Consider the following 15,774-nt stretch of genomic DNA (forward strand, 5'->3'; position numbering starts at 1 on the left):
CAGGACACAGGCATTTTTATTACCATATAGCCTGACCCTATTTTGAATAGGGTCAAACATCACTGTGTTAAATACTTGTCCCTTGTCTACACAACAGCATCCACCATTGCTCGCAGTGCAGTTCCACTGCAGTGCTGTGGAAAAGGCAGTGCTGTAAAATTTGGGGAGTTCAGCTGTGCAATATGTCTTGGGATGCATGTTGGGGCAATAGAAAAGACAGTTACCTTTTCCATAACTGGTGTTCTTCGAGATGTGTTGCTCATGTCCATTCTATACTAGGTGTGTGTGCTCATCTGCTCATCACATGCACCGATGCTGGAAGTTTTTCCCTTAGTGTATCCGTAGGCCACCGGCTTTGGCGCCCTGTGGAGTGGTGCTGGGTGGCGCGTGCCTCAGAGGGTCTGCTCCAATCTACCTGCGAGGTACGTCTCGAGTCCCTCGACTGGTGCCCTCTGTGCGGCAAACGAAGAGGGCTCTGCTGAGCCTGCCTCTCTAGTCCTGAGACGTGATGGCTTCGAGCAGGCGAGCGATGGCGGGACGTCCCTCTCGATGGGGAATGGTGCTGCTGAGGCAGGGACACATGCATAGGTCCCAGCGCTGGTTTTCCCCAAGACTGGGGTACTGCTGGAGCCGGTGTGGGTGGCACCAGAAGTGTCAGGATCTCCTGAGCTGCTTGGAGGGCTTTGGGTGTCGACGGCACCTGAAGCTGGCCGTGGCCTGCACCGCTATCTGGAGTCGCAGGCGAAGTGTGGGATGGGCTGCACCGTTTGACCTGAGCTGGAGCCCAACTTCCTGAGGGGGTTGTTGAGCTGCCTGGCATGGGTCGTGGCTCACCCCTGGCCTCTCCTTTCCCTTACGGGAGGTGGGAGATCTTCCCCTGACAGTCTTTTTCGGCTTCTTGACCGGAGCCATGGAGGGGGACCGGTGCTGGCGGAGTACTGTGCACGGAGGCCATGGTGCTCGGTGTGGAGTGGGACCGCTGCTCCAGTGCCAGAGTGAATGCCGACTCCATAAAGAGCGCTTTCCGATGGATACCACGCTCCTTCTTCGTCCTAGCTTTAAATGACTTGCAGATACGGCACTTGTCACTTATGTGCCCTTCGCCTAAGCACTTAGGCAGCTGGTATGTGGATCGCTGACGGGCATAGGCCGTTTGCAGAGATCGCAGGGCTCAAAGCCTCGGGCCCGGGGCTGTTACTGGCGGCAAGAAGGAACTGAGGGTGGGGGGAGCTGGCGGCGCCCCTTATACCATGCCATGTGGGCGCCACTCCAGAGGGTGACAGAGCCGTTCCCCTACGGATACTGCTGAGGGAAAAACTTCCGGCACCGGTGCACTTGGCAAGCGCACACACCTAATATGGAATGGACATGAGCAAGCACTCGAAGGAGAACTACCACTACATAGAATCACCAGTCATTCTCCTTGTGTAGAGGGGCACGAGTGCTGTGGAGGCGACTGGAGCCCGAAGGCTGGACGGGAAGACAATAGTGTAGAGGATGCTGCTGCTCTGAGTCTTGGGACAAGAGGAAGATTTCTTCCCTCAACACAGCTGCTCAGTCTGGAGACAAGATTCGGGGCTATTTGATTCTCACACACTATTGTTATTTGTATTGTTTGGGTAAATAACACAATGGATTTAACATTTGAATGCACCTTTAATTATTAAAAATAAAAAGGTATAAATCTGCATTAAAAGGGCTATTTCAAGAAAGCCTTATCCAAGCACTCTTTTCAATTTGTTTTACAATCAATATTTCTAAGTTTAAAACATACACAGCAAAGCCTTAAACAGCTGCGAATTTAAGCAGAAGAAAATGAACAATCCTATTTCAGTATATTTGATAATCTACAGAAGTACTCTTCTTCTTCTATGATATCTCAAAAGTTGAAAGCAGCCAAATCACTTATTTGGGTAAAACTAAATTAACAAAAATACAAACACCCAAGGAACGCATAGAACACTAAACAGCAAAACTCCAATTCTTGTTACCTTTGGAGACATTTATGTTAAATGCTCGTGCCATAATATTTATACTCCTGAGGGAATTCTGCGCCACTGCGAATGCACAGAATTCATACCCCCCCCCCCCCCCCCGATTTCTTTGCTTCCACCCCAGGGAAAAATTACTTTCTGACCAGGAAGCTACGAGAGCAGTCACAAACCACTCCCTAGCAGCGCAGATACATCGTTTCAGGCACCCGGAGCAGCCGGCAGAGGTAAATCACCACAGGGCTGAGAATACCCAAGCCAGTGGCTCCTACCCTGACCTGGGATTAGCTGCTAGTTCCGGCTGGGCTGGAGGCAGGAGAGGACGGGACTTCCTCTTCCCCTGCAAGGAGTGGCTGGGGCTGTGTCAGACCAACCCCCCAAAACTTCCCCCAGCTGCAGGAAGCTCAGCATCCTCCCCTGCTTCCTGCCCCCATCGCTCCTCAGCTGTGGTGGGAGGGGTCACTGTACGGGGAGCTGCTTCCCCATCCACCCCACCCCCGTGCATCTGGACCTCCCTTACCCAGACACCCCTGCCAAGCCTCACCCGGTACATCCAGAACCCCCAAACCCTCCATACCTGAATCCCACCCACTGAACCTCACCCCTGCATCTGGAGCCCTCCTGAAACCAGACCCCCTGCCTCCGAACCCCCACCCCTGCATCCAGACTGCCCCCCCACTGAGCCCCCGCACTAAAACCCCCACCCTGATGCCCCACCCCGTGCACTACCCTGAGCCCCCACATCCAGACCCCCATGCCACTGACCTTCAATTAGCTGCATCCCAACCTCCACCCCACCAAGCCCCACTCCCCCATCACCCACCCTCAGCCCCACCACCTTCACCTGGAAGTCCCTGCAGAGTCCCATTTCCCCTGCACCTAGAACCGCCCCCAGTGAGCCTCTGTGCATCCAGATCCTCCCACACCTAAACCCCTGCGCTGAGCTGCCTGCACCTGGACTGTCCCACACAGAATCCTCTCACCCCACACCGAGCCCCTCTACACATGGATCCTGCCTGCCCCACACCTGGCGCAGAGGGGCAGGGCCCCAGGGGGTTTCTGGGGCAAGCCCAGGCCTTGTGCTGTGTCAGGGTTGGGTGCCACGTCACCGCTGAGTCTGTGTCCTGGGGGGGAGCAGGGTGATCTCCCACCTTCGTGCAGCCAGTGGCCTGTGCTCCCCACTGCCATGCTGGAGCCTCCTCATTTATTTATTGACAAATAAAACTTACAGAATTTTGCAGAATTTTAAAATATTGTGCACTGAATTTTTAATGTTTTGGCGCAGAATGCCCTCAGGAGTAATAATATTTACCACAGAAAGCTAACTCAATAAGGCTCTGCAAGTGATAGGATTTTAATGGCATAGAATTAATCAACTCTTTATAAGAACTGTTCCAGACCTCAAACTATTTAAATCCTACTTCATAATTCCAGTCAGCCCAAGAGGTTTAACACTTAGGGGTGTATCATCAGCAGATCTGAGGGGGTCATGCTCATAATTGGCACAGTGGAGAGGATGATGGTTTTAAAGTAATCTTTCTATCTCCCCTGATCCTGGGTCCAGGAGGCTCTGGAATAAACCCCAGTAACTCTACAGAATCCTTTAAGCTGCTCAAAATTATGCTGGCTGTGGCTGTCATAGGGACTGATGTACTGGCCAAGGGATATGAGCTCTGGCCCTCCTCATAGCTTGCCTCTGTCCACGCCCCTCAGACAGAGAAAATGAGGAACTGGATGGTGTAAAGCCAACATAGCCGGCTCTATATTGTCTGAGGATTCTCCTACAGCAGGGAGAATCCTTGACTGTCTGTTTAGTGCAGCTTTCCAGCCCCTTTGTGCTGCATGCAAAACAGCTGGATTAGGGGCTGAGGATCAAGCCCTTAGAATTTTCATTTCTGTGCATGTCCCATGGCATGATAAATGGGCAGAATTGTCCATGTCAATTTGTATTGAGATAGTTGACCTAACAAATATTTATTGTCAGAAACATTATTCATATTTCCCCCCTAGCACAAACACATGTTTAATTACTGAGGTTACATTTAATTTTATTTAAATAAACACTTGCCTGGAATCTCTACTTCTGAATGAAAAAGGAATGTAAATGTTTGGTATCTCCAAGGGTTACCAGCCTGGGTCATTCTGGTATATTTTAGGGCCAAATTTTGCTTTCAGATACAAGCATACAACTTCAACTCTAGTTAATGAGAGTTGTGCAAATCCATCTGAGATACTGGCCATATGAGAGTTTTTCTCTCCTTGGGGAGCCATCAATCAAGCCAGAGGCAGCTGTGGTCTCCTTTGATTTCCATATCTTTACTTCAAAGCCTGCCAGGACATCTTCCTCAATTCTACAGGCTGTCAGCTGGTTTGCCAAAAGCCAGCTGCTCTCCAGCATTGGGGAAGCCAGAATGTACTAAAAAAGAACATAGGGAAGCTTTCGAAGCCCAATCAACAATGGAAGAGGAGACTATTTCCAGACTGCAGTGATGAGGAGCCATCCCCAAGAACAGGACAACTGCAGAGAGCACATTCAATTTTGGCCAGCTGGGAGCTTTTGTTAACTGGAGTCGGACTATAACTAAAAATTCTCTTTTCTGGAGACTCCGTTGCCACCACTGGTAACCAATGAGTTAGATGTAGCAATAACTGGAAAAGTAATAGCAGAAAGAATTGCACTTATCTTTTGTCCCTGAATCTGAAAGTGCTTTAACTCATAGAACAAAGGAAGCAGGAGACTGAAATTGCAGTGTTCAGAGAAAGAGATGTCATTGAGTTAAGTGCATTGCTGCATCTTTTTAACATTTCCTTTATTCCCACCATAACATGCTTCAGACGAGAATTAAACTTCTTGCCAAGGACAAAGGGCAGCAAGAAGACTAAAAGAGCTGTCTGGAGAAGGCAATCAGGCACAATCTGCCCTTGCTGGGTTGACTGTTCCAGAGAAGGAGTCTGGATTAATGGCTATGGAGCTTCAGAAATAAATACCGTTTCATGTATTTTGACAACTGTAACTTAAAACTTGAAGTTCTGTGTTTATATTGGTTTTGCTTAATAGAAGAAAGATTTGCCTTTGCCTGAGGTTAATACTGTTCCTGGGTGGCTAAAGACGGCCACAAGGAAACACACCCTTTTTCTTTTTCACATTAATAAAGCTTTTAACATGTTTCTGGCAAATTGGCAAGAGAAGTGCATGTAACTCATGATTTGTGATTTAAATGCAATCATGAACAAATAAATGCCTGTTCAGATCTTATTATTTATGGACTGAACCTGTTTTAAGACAAAATTACTCTTTTTTGGGCCTCAGCCAACCATAAACACTTATTAAGTCTTATTTTAATCATAAGCCACAAAAGTTCTCACTCTGTCTCACACAGTCCTGCCTATCTGGACGTACTATACATTATAGGAACTTCTGTGAATTTAACAGGTGTAATGTAAAGGCTCATACACAAAGAGTGGAACTTTTTTACATTGGAGGACAGCAAATCATTATCAGTTTGCAGGGCCCATGCACACAAATGCAAATAAGACAAAGATGAATTGTAAGAAAGGGGGTAAAAAACTTTCCTCTTGTGGATTAGTTGATTTTTTCATTCTTCATTGAGAGACAGAGAGAAAATATATGTATATAAGGACCAACGCCCCTCCCCCCCCAAACAGCAGAATATGTTCCTTTCAGATTTAAGATGAAGTTTTTGCTCTGTAGTACTTTGCTCTTATTGAACAAATATGGGACAACCTTACAAGAGCCTTGCTTACAGGCTTAGGGCTTGCTCCTGCAAGGTGCTGAACATTCTGGCCTTAATCCAGCAAAGCACTAAAATATGTGCATTACTTTAAAAGAATAATAAAAAAAAATCCATATTTTCTTGCTATGTGGGCACCATTTATTATTTTTACCTCATATATATGTGCCTTGAAATCCAGAAAATCAATTGTCCTTTGATGCCTATTTGTGATGTTTAGCAACACTTTTTGTTATTATCTATATATGAAATTATATGCCATTTTCTCTGTATTTCATTTTTTTTTTGTATTCTAATGTCATATGTCTGGATGAGGATGTATTTTAATATTTATTTGTTTACTACCCTCAAAAATAGAGATATAGATATGACTTTTGCATGCCAAACAAAATAAAAACGAATAAAAGATTTCTACAATATAACATTAAAATAGACACTATACAACACAAAAGTTGTATCACCCAACTTAAGGTTACTTTTAAAAAAGGTTTTGACTAATTTAGTGCTCACTAGAGATCAGAGTACAAAAGTCCAGAACAAGTACACCGGAGCAGTGGCAGTGCAAACTACTGCACAATGTCCTCTCAACCCTGTTTTGAAGGGATCCCCTCTATAGAGGAGGGGTTCAACTTCCATGTCCATTCAGACCTTGGCCTCCCTACTGACACTAATAAGAAACCTGTCAAATAATGGCAGTTGTGGTAATTGGTTTGAGACATGGATGTGTGTCCAGTAGAAACTGGATTGAGACCGTCAAATCATGGCACACAGACTTCACTAAACATCCATCAGCTAGTGATAACTTTCAACTATTTCCAACTTGGTCTTAGTAAAACCATTAACATAGGGGTGGAAAGACTATTTATCGCATTACCAATTGCCTCAGCCATCCAAATCGCCCACTATAATACTACTTTAATTTCAGATGAAAGAACAGTATCTCAATATGATGAACTATTTGAACATTAAAGTTAGCCAGCAGATCACTAATTCCCTCTTACTCAGATAGCTGTATTAACAAAAAGTTTTCAAAACTCCTGCATATATAGGATCATCAACTGCAAATATTTAAATGTCAGATAAAACCAGGATAGAAGCTTTGTTATTAGAGCAAGTTTTATGGTTCAATCATATCCCTGGCAGGTCCAATTAGTAGCCACAAAGGGCTCCTTGTGTCTCTTCTCTAACAGATTAGTCTGAAAAGGGGAAACCTCATCCATGTCAGATAATTTAAGGAACAAAGCAAAGGAACAAAGCATGCTAAATGTTTTCCCCCTCCAAGCAACAGAAGGGAACAGATTTCCTACCTCATCTAGGTCTTTTCCTGGCATGGCCATTAGCCAATGTCCCTGTGCCACCTTCAGCAGTGAACATTTGCAGAATCCCACGTTCTCAGTGAAAACAGAATCTGTCACTGTGTTCCTTCCTTCTGCCAAATCCCAGAGGCAGATCTTTTGGTTACGACCCTGGCTTTTACAATTAAAAAATATATACGTTGTATATGATCATTTACAAATGAGTGTTTTTGCAATAATACCAATATATAAGTTATAATAATTCAAACATAATTATGAAGGTCAGAATCACAAACATTAAAAAAAAGCTCATATAACACAGTTTCTCCCAGAAATGAAATAAAAACTTCTTACATGCGTCATCAAACAAACTAAGCAAATAGTAATGACTACATGGACCACGTAAAAGAAGGGCAAAACAAAACAAAACAAAACCCCACCATTTACTAGATAAGGCAAACTAGACAAAGATAATACATGCAAAGAAGTAAAAACTATGTCAAAAGATTCTAGGAATATTGTATATCCATGGAGAGTTAATGGGAGAGAAACAAACCAGTAAAATGATGAGTAACAAGGGTTAACAAATTGGAGCCATAAGGTTGAAATATTCCACGGTGTGGTGGGCCAAAACCAAAATCATGGATCTGCTGATGGAAAGGATGCACAGAAGTCACACCTTCTAGGTACTACAGACAGGGGCTCTGTGCTGGTCTCACATACTCAGACACAGAAAGTCACAATGGAGGGGAGGGAATTAATAGTTCCATAGTTATGTGAAGCCAGTTGCCCTATTACACTACACTAGTGGTGCACAGAAGGTGTGGTTGTTATTCCAGTCCAAAAGCTAAAACAGCGCAGTATCTTGGCCCGGGATAGAGGGGATACATTTCACCTCCCCTACCTTCTGCACTCCAGAGTTATAAACCATGAATATTTAAAGCTTTATGCAGATAGAATGGATTTAACCCTGGAAGTGGACTGAGACCATTCTCATCTAACACAGGTCACCAAACCACTATCAGATGGAAATAACTATCACTCTCTATTGATGTGGAGTAGTTTGAAAATGAAGCTCCATATTCCATTATCAATATCCTAAACACCTCAGTTTCCCACAAATCAAATCTTCACATCGTTTTTAAAGATGGAACATACATAGTCAATAAGTAAGAGCAACCACTTAGTTTATTTCAGGGTCAAGTTACAAGCAATTGCAGGTGTTGACAACAAATATTGGGCATGCAAGCCTGAAACAATGAATTCATTAAATATACTCTATAAGTATCCAAGTAGTTACAGTATCTGCCCTCAAGTTATCTGAGGGTACATCTACACTACAGCGGGGAGTCGATTTAAGATACGCAAATTCAGCTACGTGAATAGCGTAGCTGAATTCGACGTATTGCAGCCGACTTACCCCGTTGTGAGGACGGCGGCAAAATCGACTTCTGCGGCTTTTTGTCGGCGGCGCTTACTACCACCTCCGCTGGTGGAGTTAGAGCGCCGATTCGGGGATCGATTGTCGCGTCCCGATGGGATGCGATAAATCGATCCCCGAGAGGTCGATTTCTACCCGCCGATTCAGGCGGGTAGTATAGACCAGACCTGAGATAAGAAGCTCCCCCACGTCTCTCTTCCATACATTAAATTATACAAATTCAACTATTTCTTACTAACAATAATTCTTACTAACAATTTTCTCACTTGACAGACGCATTAAGCAAAACAGTGTCATGTACAGTAACTCCCTGATTTTATGAACATCACTCATATGAACCATTTTTCTGCTGCTGATGTCATCTTCCTGCCACAAAACGTGACTTCAATCCTTCAGCCAATGTTTAAGTGACTGTACAGATTTGAAAAGACAGATTTGCAGCAAAGAAGAGATGCTATTTTCTCAATAAAAGAAAAACCAGACACACTATATAAATTTTTTAATGTACATTATCACTGAACAATTAATAAATTAAGTTATGCACTGTACCTACTTAATTATTAAATGTTCAATTTTATGAACTTTGATTTTATGAACTCCTCAATCCCAGTTAGTTCATAAAACAGGAATTGTATTGACTAGTACTGTAGATCATGGGACTTTACATTATAAGAATCTATCAGGAGATGGAGAAAATGGTTTGTTCTGGTTAAATTTTAGATGCAGAAAGATAAGGAAAAATACAGGTAACAATAGCCCTGGAATTATATTAGATACTTAAAGCATCATAATGTTATAAATACACAGCAGAGAATAGATGAGGGGGGAAACTGGATAATTAGATAAATAATTTTAGTTCAATACCAAATTTCTTCAGGGTGTTAACTGAATTTAAGCAGACAACAAATATAAATGCTAATGAGCTCTACAGTACTTTACAAGAGATGTCTTTTCCTGATAAACATGTCAGAACTCCTCAAAATCACACAGACGCTCTGGCATCTGCTGCAAAGAAGGTGGATCACCTGTGTATTCCAAGGAACACAGTAACCTCTCAAAAATCCCTCCTTGCAGGAGAACGGAACATATTTTGCAACGGAGTGTGAATATGTAACCCAGCATTCTTGTTCAATTTTGGTGGATATTAATCCGCCATTCCTGCTCTTCCCGCACATCCTTCAATCCTTTACTTTTCCTATCTCTTGAACTCACTTATCGCCTTTGTCTTTATAGTTTCCTAGCTTGTAACTTGGCTATCTCTACACTACACTGACGGGTGTGAAAAAAACACTCCTCTGAGTGACATAAGTTTCACTGACAGAAGCGCTGGGGTGGACAGAGCTATGTCGGCAGGAGATGCTCTCCCGCTGACATAGCTACCGCTGCTTGTTGGAGGTGATTTAATTATGTCAACAGGAGAGCTCTCTCCCATAAGCATAGAGTGGCTACATGAGCACTCTTACAGCGGCACAGCTCGCTCGTGTAGACATGGCCTTATTCTGTATTTTTCTTTTTTGAAAACTATTGTGGAACATTTGTCAGTTTACATCCAAATTTACCTTCTTCACACAAAGACTTCAGGTTACCTCACTTCCATTAATGTACTAAAGGATACCAGAAATACGGAATTGTGATGCTGTAGTCACAGGAAGTAGTATTTACTCTGAAGCAACTGAAAACATTATTTTAGGCATTCTCAATTTTTATTTTGTGGCTTTTAAGTTTGGTCCTTTATTGTAAATTGTCTCTCACATTGTTTTGTATGTTCAGAGACAAGACTTACAATGACTTCAGAAATAAGTGATGCCTTCTTATCAAGTATGTTACAGCAACAAGATTAATACAAGCACCATAACTTCTTGTCCCTTTTGACTACTCCACTCACCTGAGGAGCCTGTCTCTGCCATAGATTGCTTCCACCCAGTACACAGATTTTCCTCCATGGCCATCTAGAATTGTATCGACCCTGCGTGTCTTCAGGTTCCAGACATGGATCAGCCCATTGGAAGACCTGATAGAGGGAACGGATGGCATTTTCTGTGACAATCATGTAAAATTTGATAAGAAATGTTGCTATTCTTCCGCCTTCTCGGACTCTGAAGTATTATGTATGTACATAGGCTTCATTCAATGCACCAACCACTTACTGGGAATACATTTTGTTGTTTTTCCCAGCTATAATTTACTTAAAGTATATGTACTCTTAAAAAAAAAAAAAAAAAAAAAAGGGTTTGAAGGATGCTCATCTCTGTAACAGTTTCTGGTGGCAAATTTACTGAAAGGCTTCTACTCACCCAGAGAAGAGAATGGGGTAATCGGGTTCTTGGCCTCCACAATAAAAATGTAGAGTATGGACTTCAGCACTAGTACCCCGTAGAACAAACTGTGGGTCTGGAGGTGGAAGAGCCATACCAGCAATAATCTAGAGACACCTTTTCAAGGAGAGAAATCAAAGAAAAGCACAAGATTTTCTGAATCACAGTGTTAAGAAGCACATATTATGAATAACAGAACTGCAACTGTGCTCTGCATCAAACATTTGCTTCGCTTAAGAGTCTATACTTTCCCCTTAGAGCTAGCATTATGTTGAGGTTATTCGCCATCTAATCCAAACTAAAATGTTCCCTCTTACACTAGGGAATCAAACATCTATCAAATCTGCTTCTCATTGCTATCCATCCATGCTAAACTATGAGAAGTGCTGAGTCTGCTACATGAACATGCACCCATCATATATTTGAATATACAAATGTGTTCAGCTATTCTCCATGCTGCAAACTGGACTGACAAGTGACAGCTACAAAATGCAAGGAATTGGACACACAAATTTAGTGGAGCAAGCACATTTATCATTCCAGTTAGGCCCTTGGCAAATTCTTTCCCCTTCCTTCCAAAATAATCCTTTCACTATGCTCTCTGGCAATGGAATATATATCCAATGAAAAAGATTTCAGGTAAGATTAAAGCGATAATCATTTTTACACCAGAGTTTCATTACTCCCAAGTGCTCCAACATTTGGTTCCAGGTCTGGTTATATAAATAAAAACCAAAGCAGCATTTTTTTAACGTTATGACCACACTATGTTAAATATTGCATTCAGAGGGGGTTGCGTTCTTCCCAGGATCAGGAAATGGATATAGATCTTTTCGCCTGTAGGCTCTGGTTCAAATATGGCCCAGCATCAGTAGTAATCAAAAATTATCATTTGATGATTGGGCTGGGGGACTATGTAAACCAAGTGGTTGATCACAGGCTGAGATTCAACAGCGCTCTTAAGCATGTGCATAAAACTTTAAGTACTTGAGTAATCCTGTTGAATTCAAAAGAGCTACTCATATGACCCCGTTAGGCACATTCTTAAGTGCTTGGATGGATCCAGGCCTTAGGAAAACATGTTCACAGCACAAAAATGCCCATCAAAATGAACACCTATGTAGACAATTTTTGCAAAGACGATAAAGACTGGATGCCAATGAAGACTGAATAATACTTCAACTTGCTAGAGAGGATCCTCCAGAACAATGCTGAGGCATAGCTATTAATTTAGCAGCCTCTATGAGCTCTAAATTCACTTTAAATTTATTTGGAAAATGACACAGTAGTGAGCATTATAAGCAGGTTTTTACCAATCGTCCTTTCTGGGTGAAATGAGTGGCCATGCCCCTTATATCTGACATTTCTATCTCTTACTTTATTGCCTGTGTTCAAATTAAGAAATGAGTAGATTGAAAAGTAAGGGGGGAGGGGCTGTCATGATGGATGTCAATCATCACAACTCTTTCAAAAAGCAGTTTACTCATGGGTTCCACCAGCCCAAAGAATCATTTTCTAAGTTAAATAAGTGAAGGTCAACTGGCTTCTTTCTCCCAGCTGGGTCACAGAAGAGGAGTCACAGAGAATCCTAACACAGAAGTAAAACTAAGCATTACATGGACAAGTAAAACATTTCAGTTTTTAAGTAGACACTCATGATGCATCCCTGTCAGACTTTGACTCTTCCTTTATTAAATGGATCCATTGAGTACTGCACCTCAATTGAGATGAGAGAGATTTAATTTTATCTTTGTTATTTATATAACAGTGATCGCCACGGTATCTGTAATTCCTAATTAAACAAATATTTTAGGTCTAGTCATGAAACAGGCATTTACAATCTAATCTCTCTCTCTTCCTCAACAGTACTGTGCAGTAAGCTACAAAAATAATGAGCTCAGCGTATAACTTCCATGTTTTAATGCACTGATTCATCTGTTTTATGATGCTGTCTGATGATCCAGACTCATGACAAGCCTGGAATAAATTTTCAGATGATTACACGCTTGTACAAGGTTGTTCCCCATGGTGAGATTCAACCCTTCAGTGCCTATCTGTAACGTACTTCATCCTTATTATGAGGCTGTCCGTTACAATAAGCACTTTGTCATTGAAGGTCACTTGATCGGAGCTCCATAACTGTATCCAAAACCATTCTAATCACCCTCAAAGTGACAATTTGTCTTTGGAATCCTCTGAACATTTAATGTAGCTAACACAGAGCATGTTATAGGGAGGTGTCCCTTTTTATGAAGGAATGATTCCAAAGTATAGTTCCAAGAGAGGGAGGGAGACAAAATGGAAATGACTCAGCCCAGAGGCTATCAGGGATTACGAGGCAGGATTTAATAGCATTTTTCTAATTACCAACACAAAAGTTTTGCTGACAGACTGTGTGTGCCTGGATGTGAGGAGGGTTTTAGCTGGCATGAAACAGACGCTCCTAATGCATGTCTTTACAAGGACAATACTGTAAAAAAATCCTCAAACTTGAATATAGAAAAAAATAATAGTAAACATACTTTATTCACTTACGGGTTCAAAGTAAATTGTCAATCTTTGGAAATGGGATTTTGCTATTATATATATATATATCAATCTGGAAACCTGGATTTAATAGTATATGGCTTTTAGCAATAGCCCCATGTTGTGTTTTGCTACGGAATGAGGTATTTTCTATTATTAATTGCTACTGCTAAACCATCAGAGACTGCACAGCAAGAAAGACAGTGGTGCTTGATGAGAAGTGACAGCATAACAATTTTAAGTTTTCTACTGCTCTCTGCACTAGTTGTGACATAGCAGTTTGAGCAACAGTCCGGGAACAGGAACTCCTAAATTCTAATCCCACCTCTGTTGCTAATTCCCTCTGTGAACTTTGGCAAGTCACTTAAGGAGATTTTCAAAGGTATTTAGGTGCCTGAAGATGCAGATAGCCGCCTAGTGAGATTTTTCAAAAGCACCTAAGTGCCTATCTTCACAATTTTCAAAAGTCCCTAAATGATTTAGGAGCCTAAGTCCCATTTTCAAAAGTGACTAACATTGATGTGAGACCACAATCAGGCCCCAGGGCTCTAAGCAGCAAAGTGAGACCCACGGAAGGAATTTATAATAAATGCTTTCAAAAAAGTTCTCTGTCCTAGACTATGTGCTTGACCCAGATGTTGTGAGCACTGGCTTCCAAGACAGGACATTGGAGGACATGAATTAAGTTTTGCTTATGACATTATTTGCTTGTAAAAGGACACCAGCCTTGAGAGATGCAACACCTCTCCTTGCTGTACTTTGGTCTTGTTATTTTAAATAGACAGCAATCCTATTCTTGTTTTTTTTCTTTTTTCTAGCTTTTCCTGTGCCGGTAACACTCTCCTCCTCCAGGGACCAAACTTTGCTCCAGAAATTATTTTGACAGGGCACAATACAAACCCCAGATATATTATGTTGATTACTCTTGATCCACCACCAATTGCATGCTGATTGGAAAATCCAGGTGTCCAGATCGATATTCCAGTTAGCAAATGACTGTGTACATCACACATTGTAAAGGGCTTTGCCATGCAAAACATGTTTCTACTAAAATTAGGAATTGTTTAATCTTATTCAAAAATGTAAGTTACATAATTTTAGAGAACAAATTACCAATAACACCACCTATAAAACTCCACTTTGTTAGCATGTAATTAAGGGAACTTTCCTTAAAGTTATTTGAGTTTCTATGCAGTGAAAAATGCACTACTACAGCATTTGATACAAAAAAAAAAAAAGAAAAGAAAAGAAAAGAAAAGAAAAGAAAAAAGTAGATCTTTCAATTAATAATAGTCATTTAAAAATGTAAATGTCAGAAAGATTACCTTGGAAAAATCTCACAGAGAATTCAAAACATTAACAAATTCCCACAGGAAAAATTTCAGCTGAATTCAACAACTTTCCTGTTCCCACTCCTGTCATTTGTATTTCCATCACACATCGAAGCAAAAACAAATTGCTAGTAAACTATCACCCAAGCACCCCCTTCCCCCACAACCCCACAATTAAATCTGAGATACAGACAGCTTGAGCAAAGACTAAAAAAGGCTTCCTATTCTATAGTCGTTTACAAAGTAGCAAAACGTTGGTGCTAAAGAGAGATTTTTCAGGTATGCCAGAGATAAATCTCTCTCGGCACGTCTGGCAAACTGACTCGGGACTCTAACTAGCAGGTGTGCAGATATAATTATGACTGCAAATTATTTGACACATCCAGGTGTGCTCATCATCAAATATATGAAATCCCTTTTATTTCTGGAAATTCCAAGCCTACCAGGTGCCAGCCTCCCAAAGAAGAGTAAGATTAAAGAATTAGTCAGTAACAATATGAATAACCTTTTTTCTTCCCTGTTCTCATGTATGAAAGCTCCTCTCCAGATTGCACTTCTGTCTTTTCCACTTGGGTCAAAGGGTAACTTTGCTCCTTTCATGATGATTTTTAAGACATGTTTCCCACATCTTGTAGCTAACTAACTAGATATGACTATATAGCATCTGCAGTCAATAAGAATACACAGTATGTAATTGCAAAGAAAACTGGTGGAAAGGGCAATTTTATTAAGTTAATAGTATAAGGCACATAATCAATTTATATTACCTCGAACTCCATTTTCAATTTTAAAATATGGTAGGTAGCCCTTACAGTATGAGCTTTCTAAAGGGCCCATAAGGCCAATCTTGTCCAGGCTTTCTGCCTATAAATCATAACAGACAGTTGAGCTCTCATGGTGGGGCAGTCTCCCCTTCTGCCCCCAGCAGTACCCATACTGCATGGCTGCATTTAAAGATTGTGGGCCTCCCCCAACTCAGCTGGCTACCACCTTACTGGTTGGCTGTATGATCCATTTGAGCAGCCAGGCTGGATCAACAGAGACCCAACAGTCACCTGGATTGGCCTTCCTTTAAATCTACTCTACTTGAAATGCCAAAACACAGTGGAACTTGCACATACCT

At 41.8% G+C, this 15,774-nt stretch overlaps 1 protein-coding gene across 8 annotated transcripts in view; it reads right to left on the reverse strand.

The window, feature by feature from the left end:
- Positions 1 to 15,774, reverse strand: part of GNB1L (G protein subunit beta 1 like) — a 64,118-nt gene that overhangs the window by 16,787 nt on the left and 31,557 nt on the right. For all 8 annotated transcript variants that reach the window (XR_008442500.1, XR_008442499.1, XM_054006210.1 and 5 more), the window contains 3 exons: positions 10,774 to 10,911; positions 10,365 to 10,490; positions 7,051 to 7,213 (listed from right to left, as the gene is read on the reverse strand). Coding sequence is in view for 6 of the 8 variants with exons in the window: in XM_054006210.1 (XP_053862185.1) it covers positions 7,051 to 7,213; positions 10,365 to 10,490; positions 10,774 to 10,889 (405 nt within the window). In the remaining 2 variants the exon portion in view is untranslated. The remainder of the gene's footprint in view (positions 1 to 7,050; positions 7,214 to 10,364; positions 10,491 to 10,773; positions 10,912 to 15,774) is intronic.

This window comes from Malaclemys terrapin, chromosome 16, assembly GCF_027887155.1.
Source record: "Malaclemys terrapin pileata isolate rMalTer1 chromosome 16, rMalTer1.hap1, whole genome shotgun sequence".
NCBI classification, from domain to species: domain Eukaryota; kingdom Metazoa; phylum Chordata; order Testudines; family Emydidae; genus Malaclemys; species Malaclemys terrapin.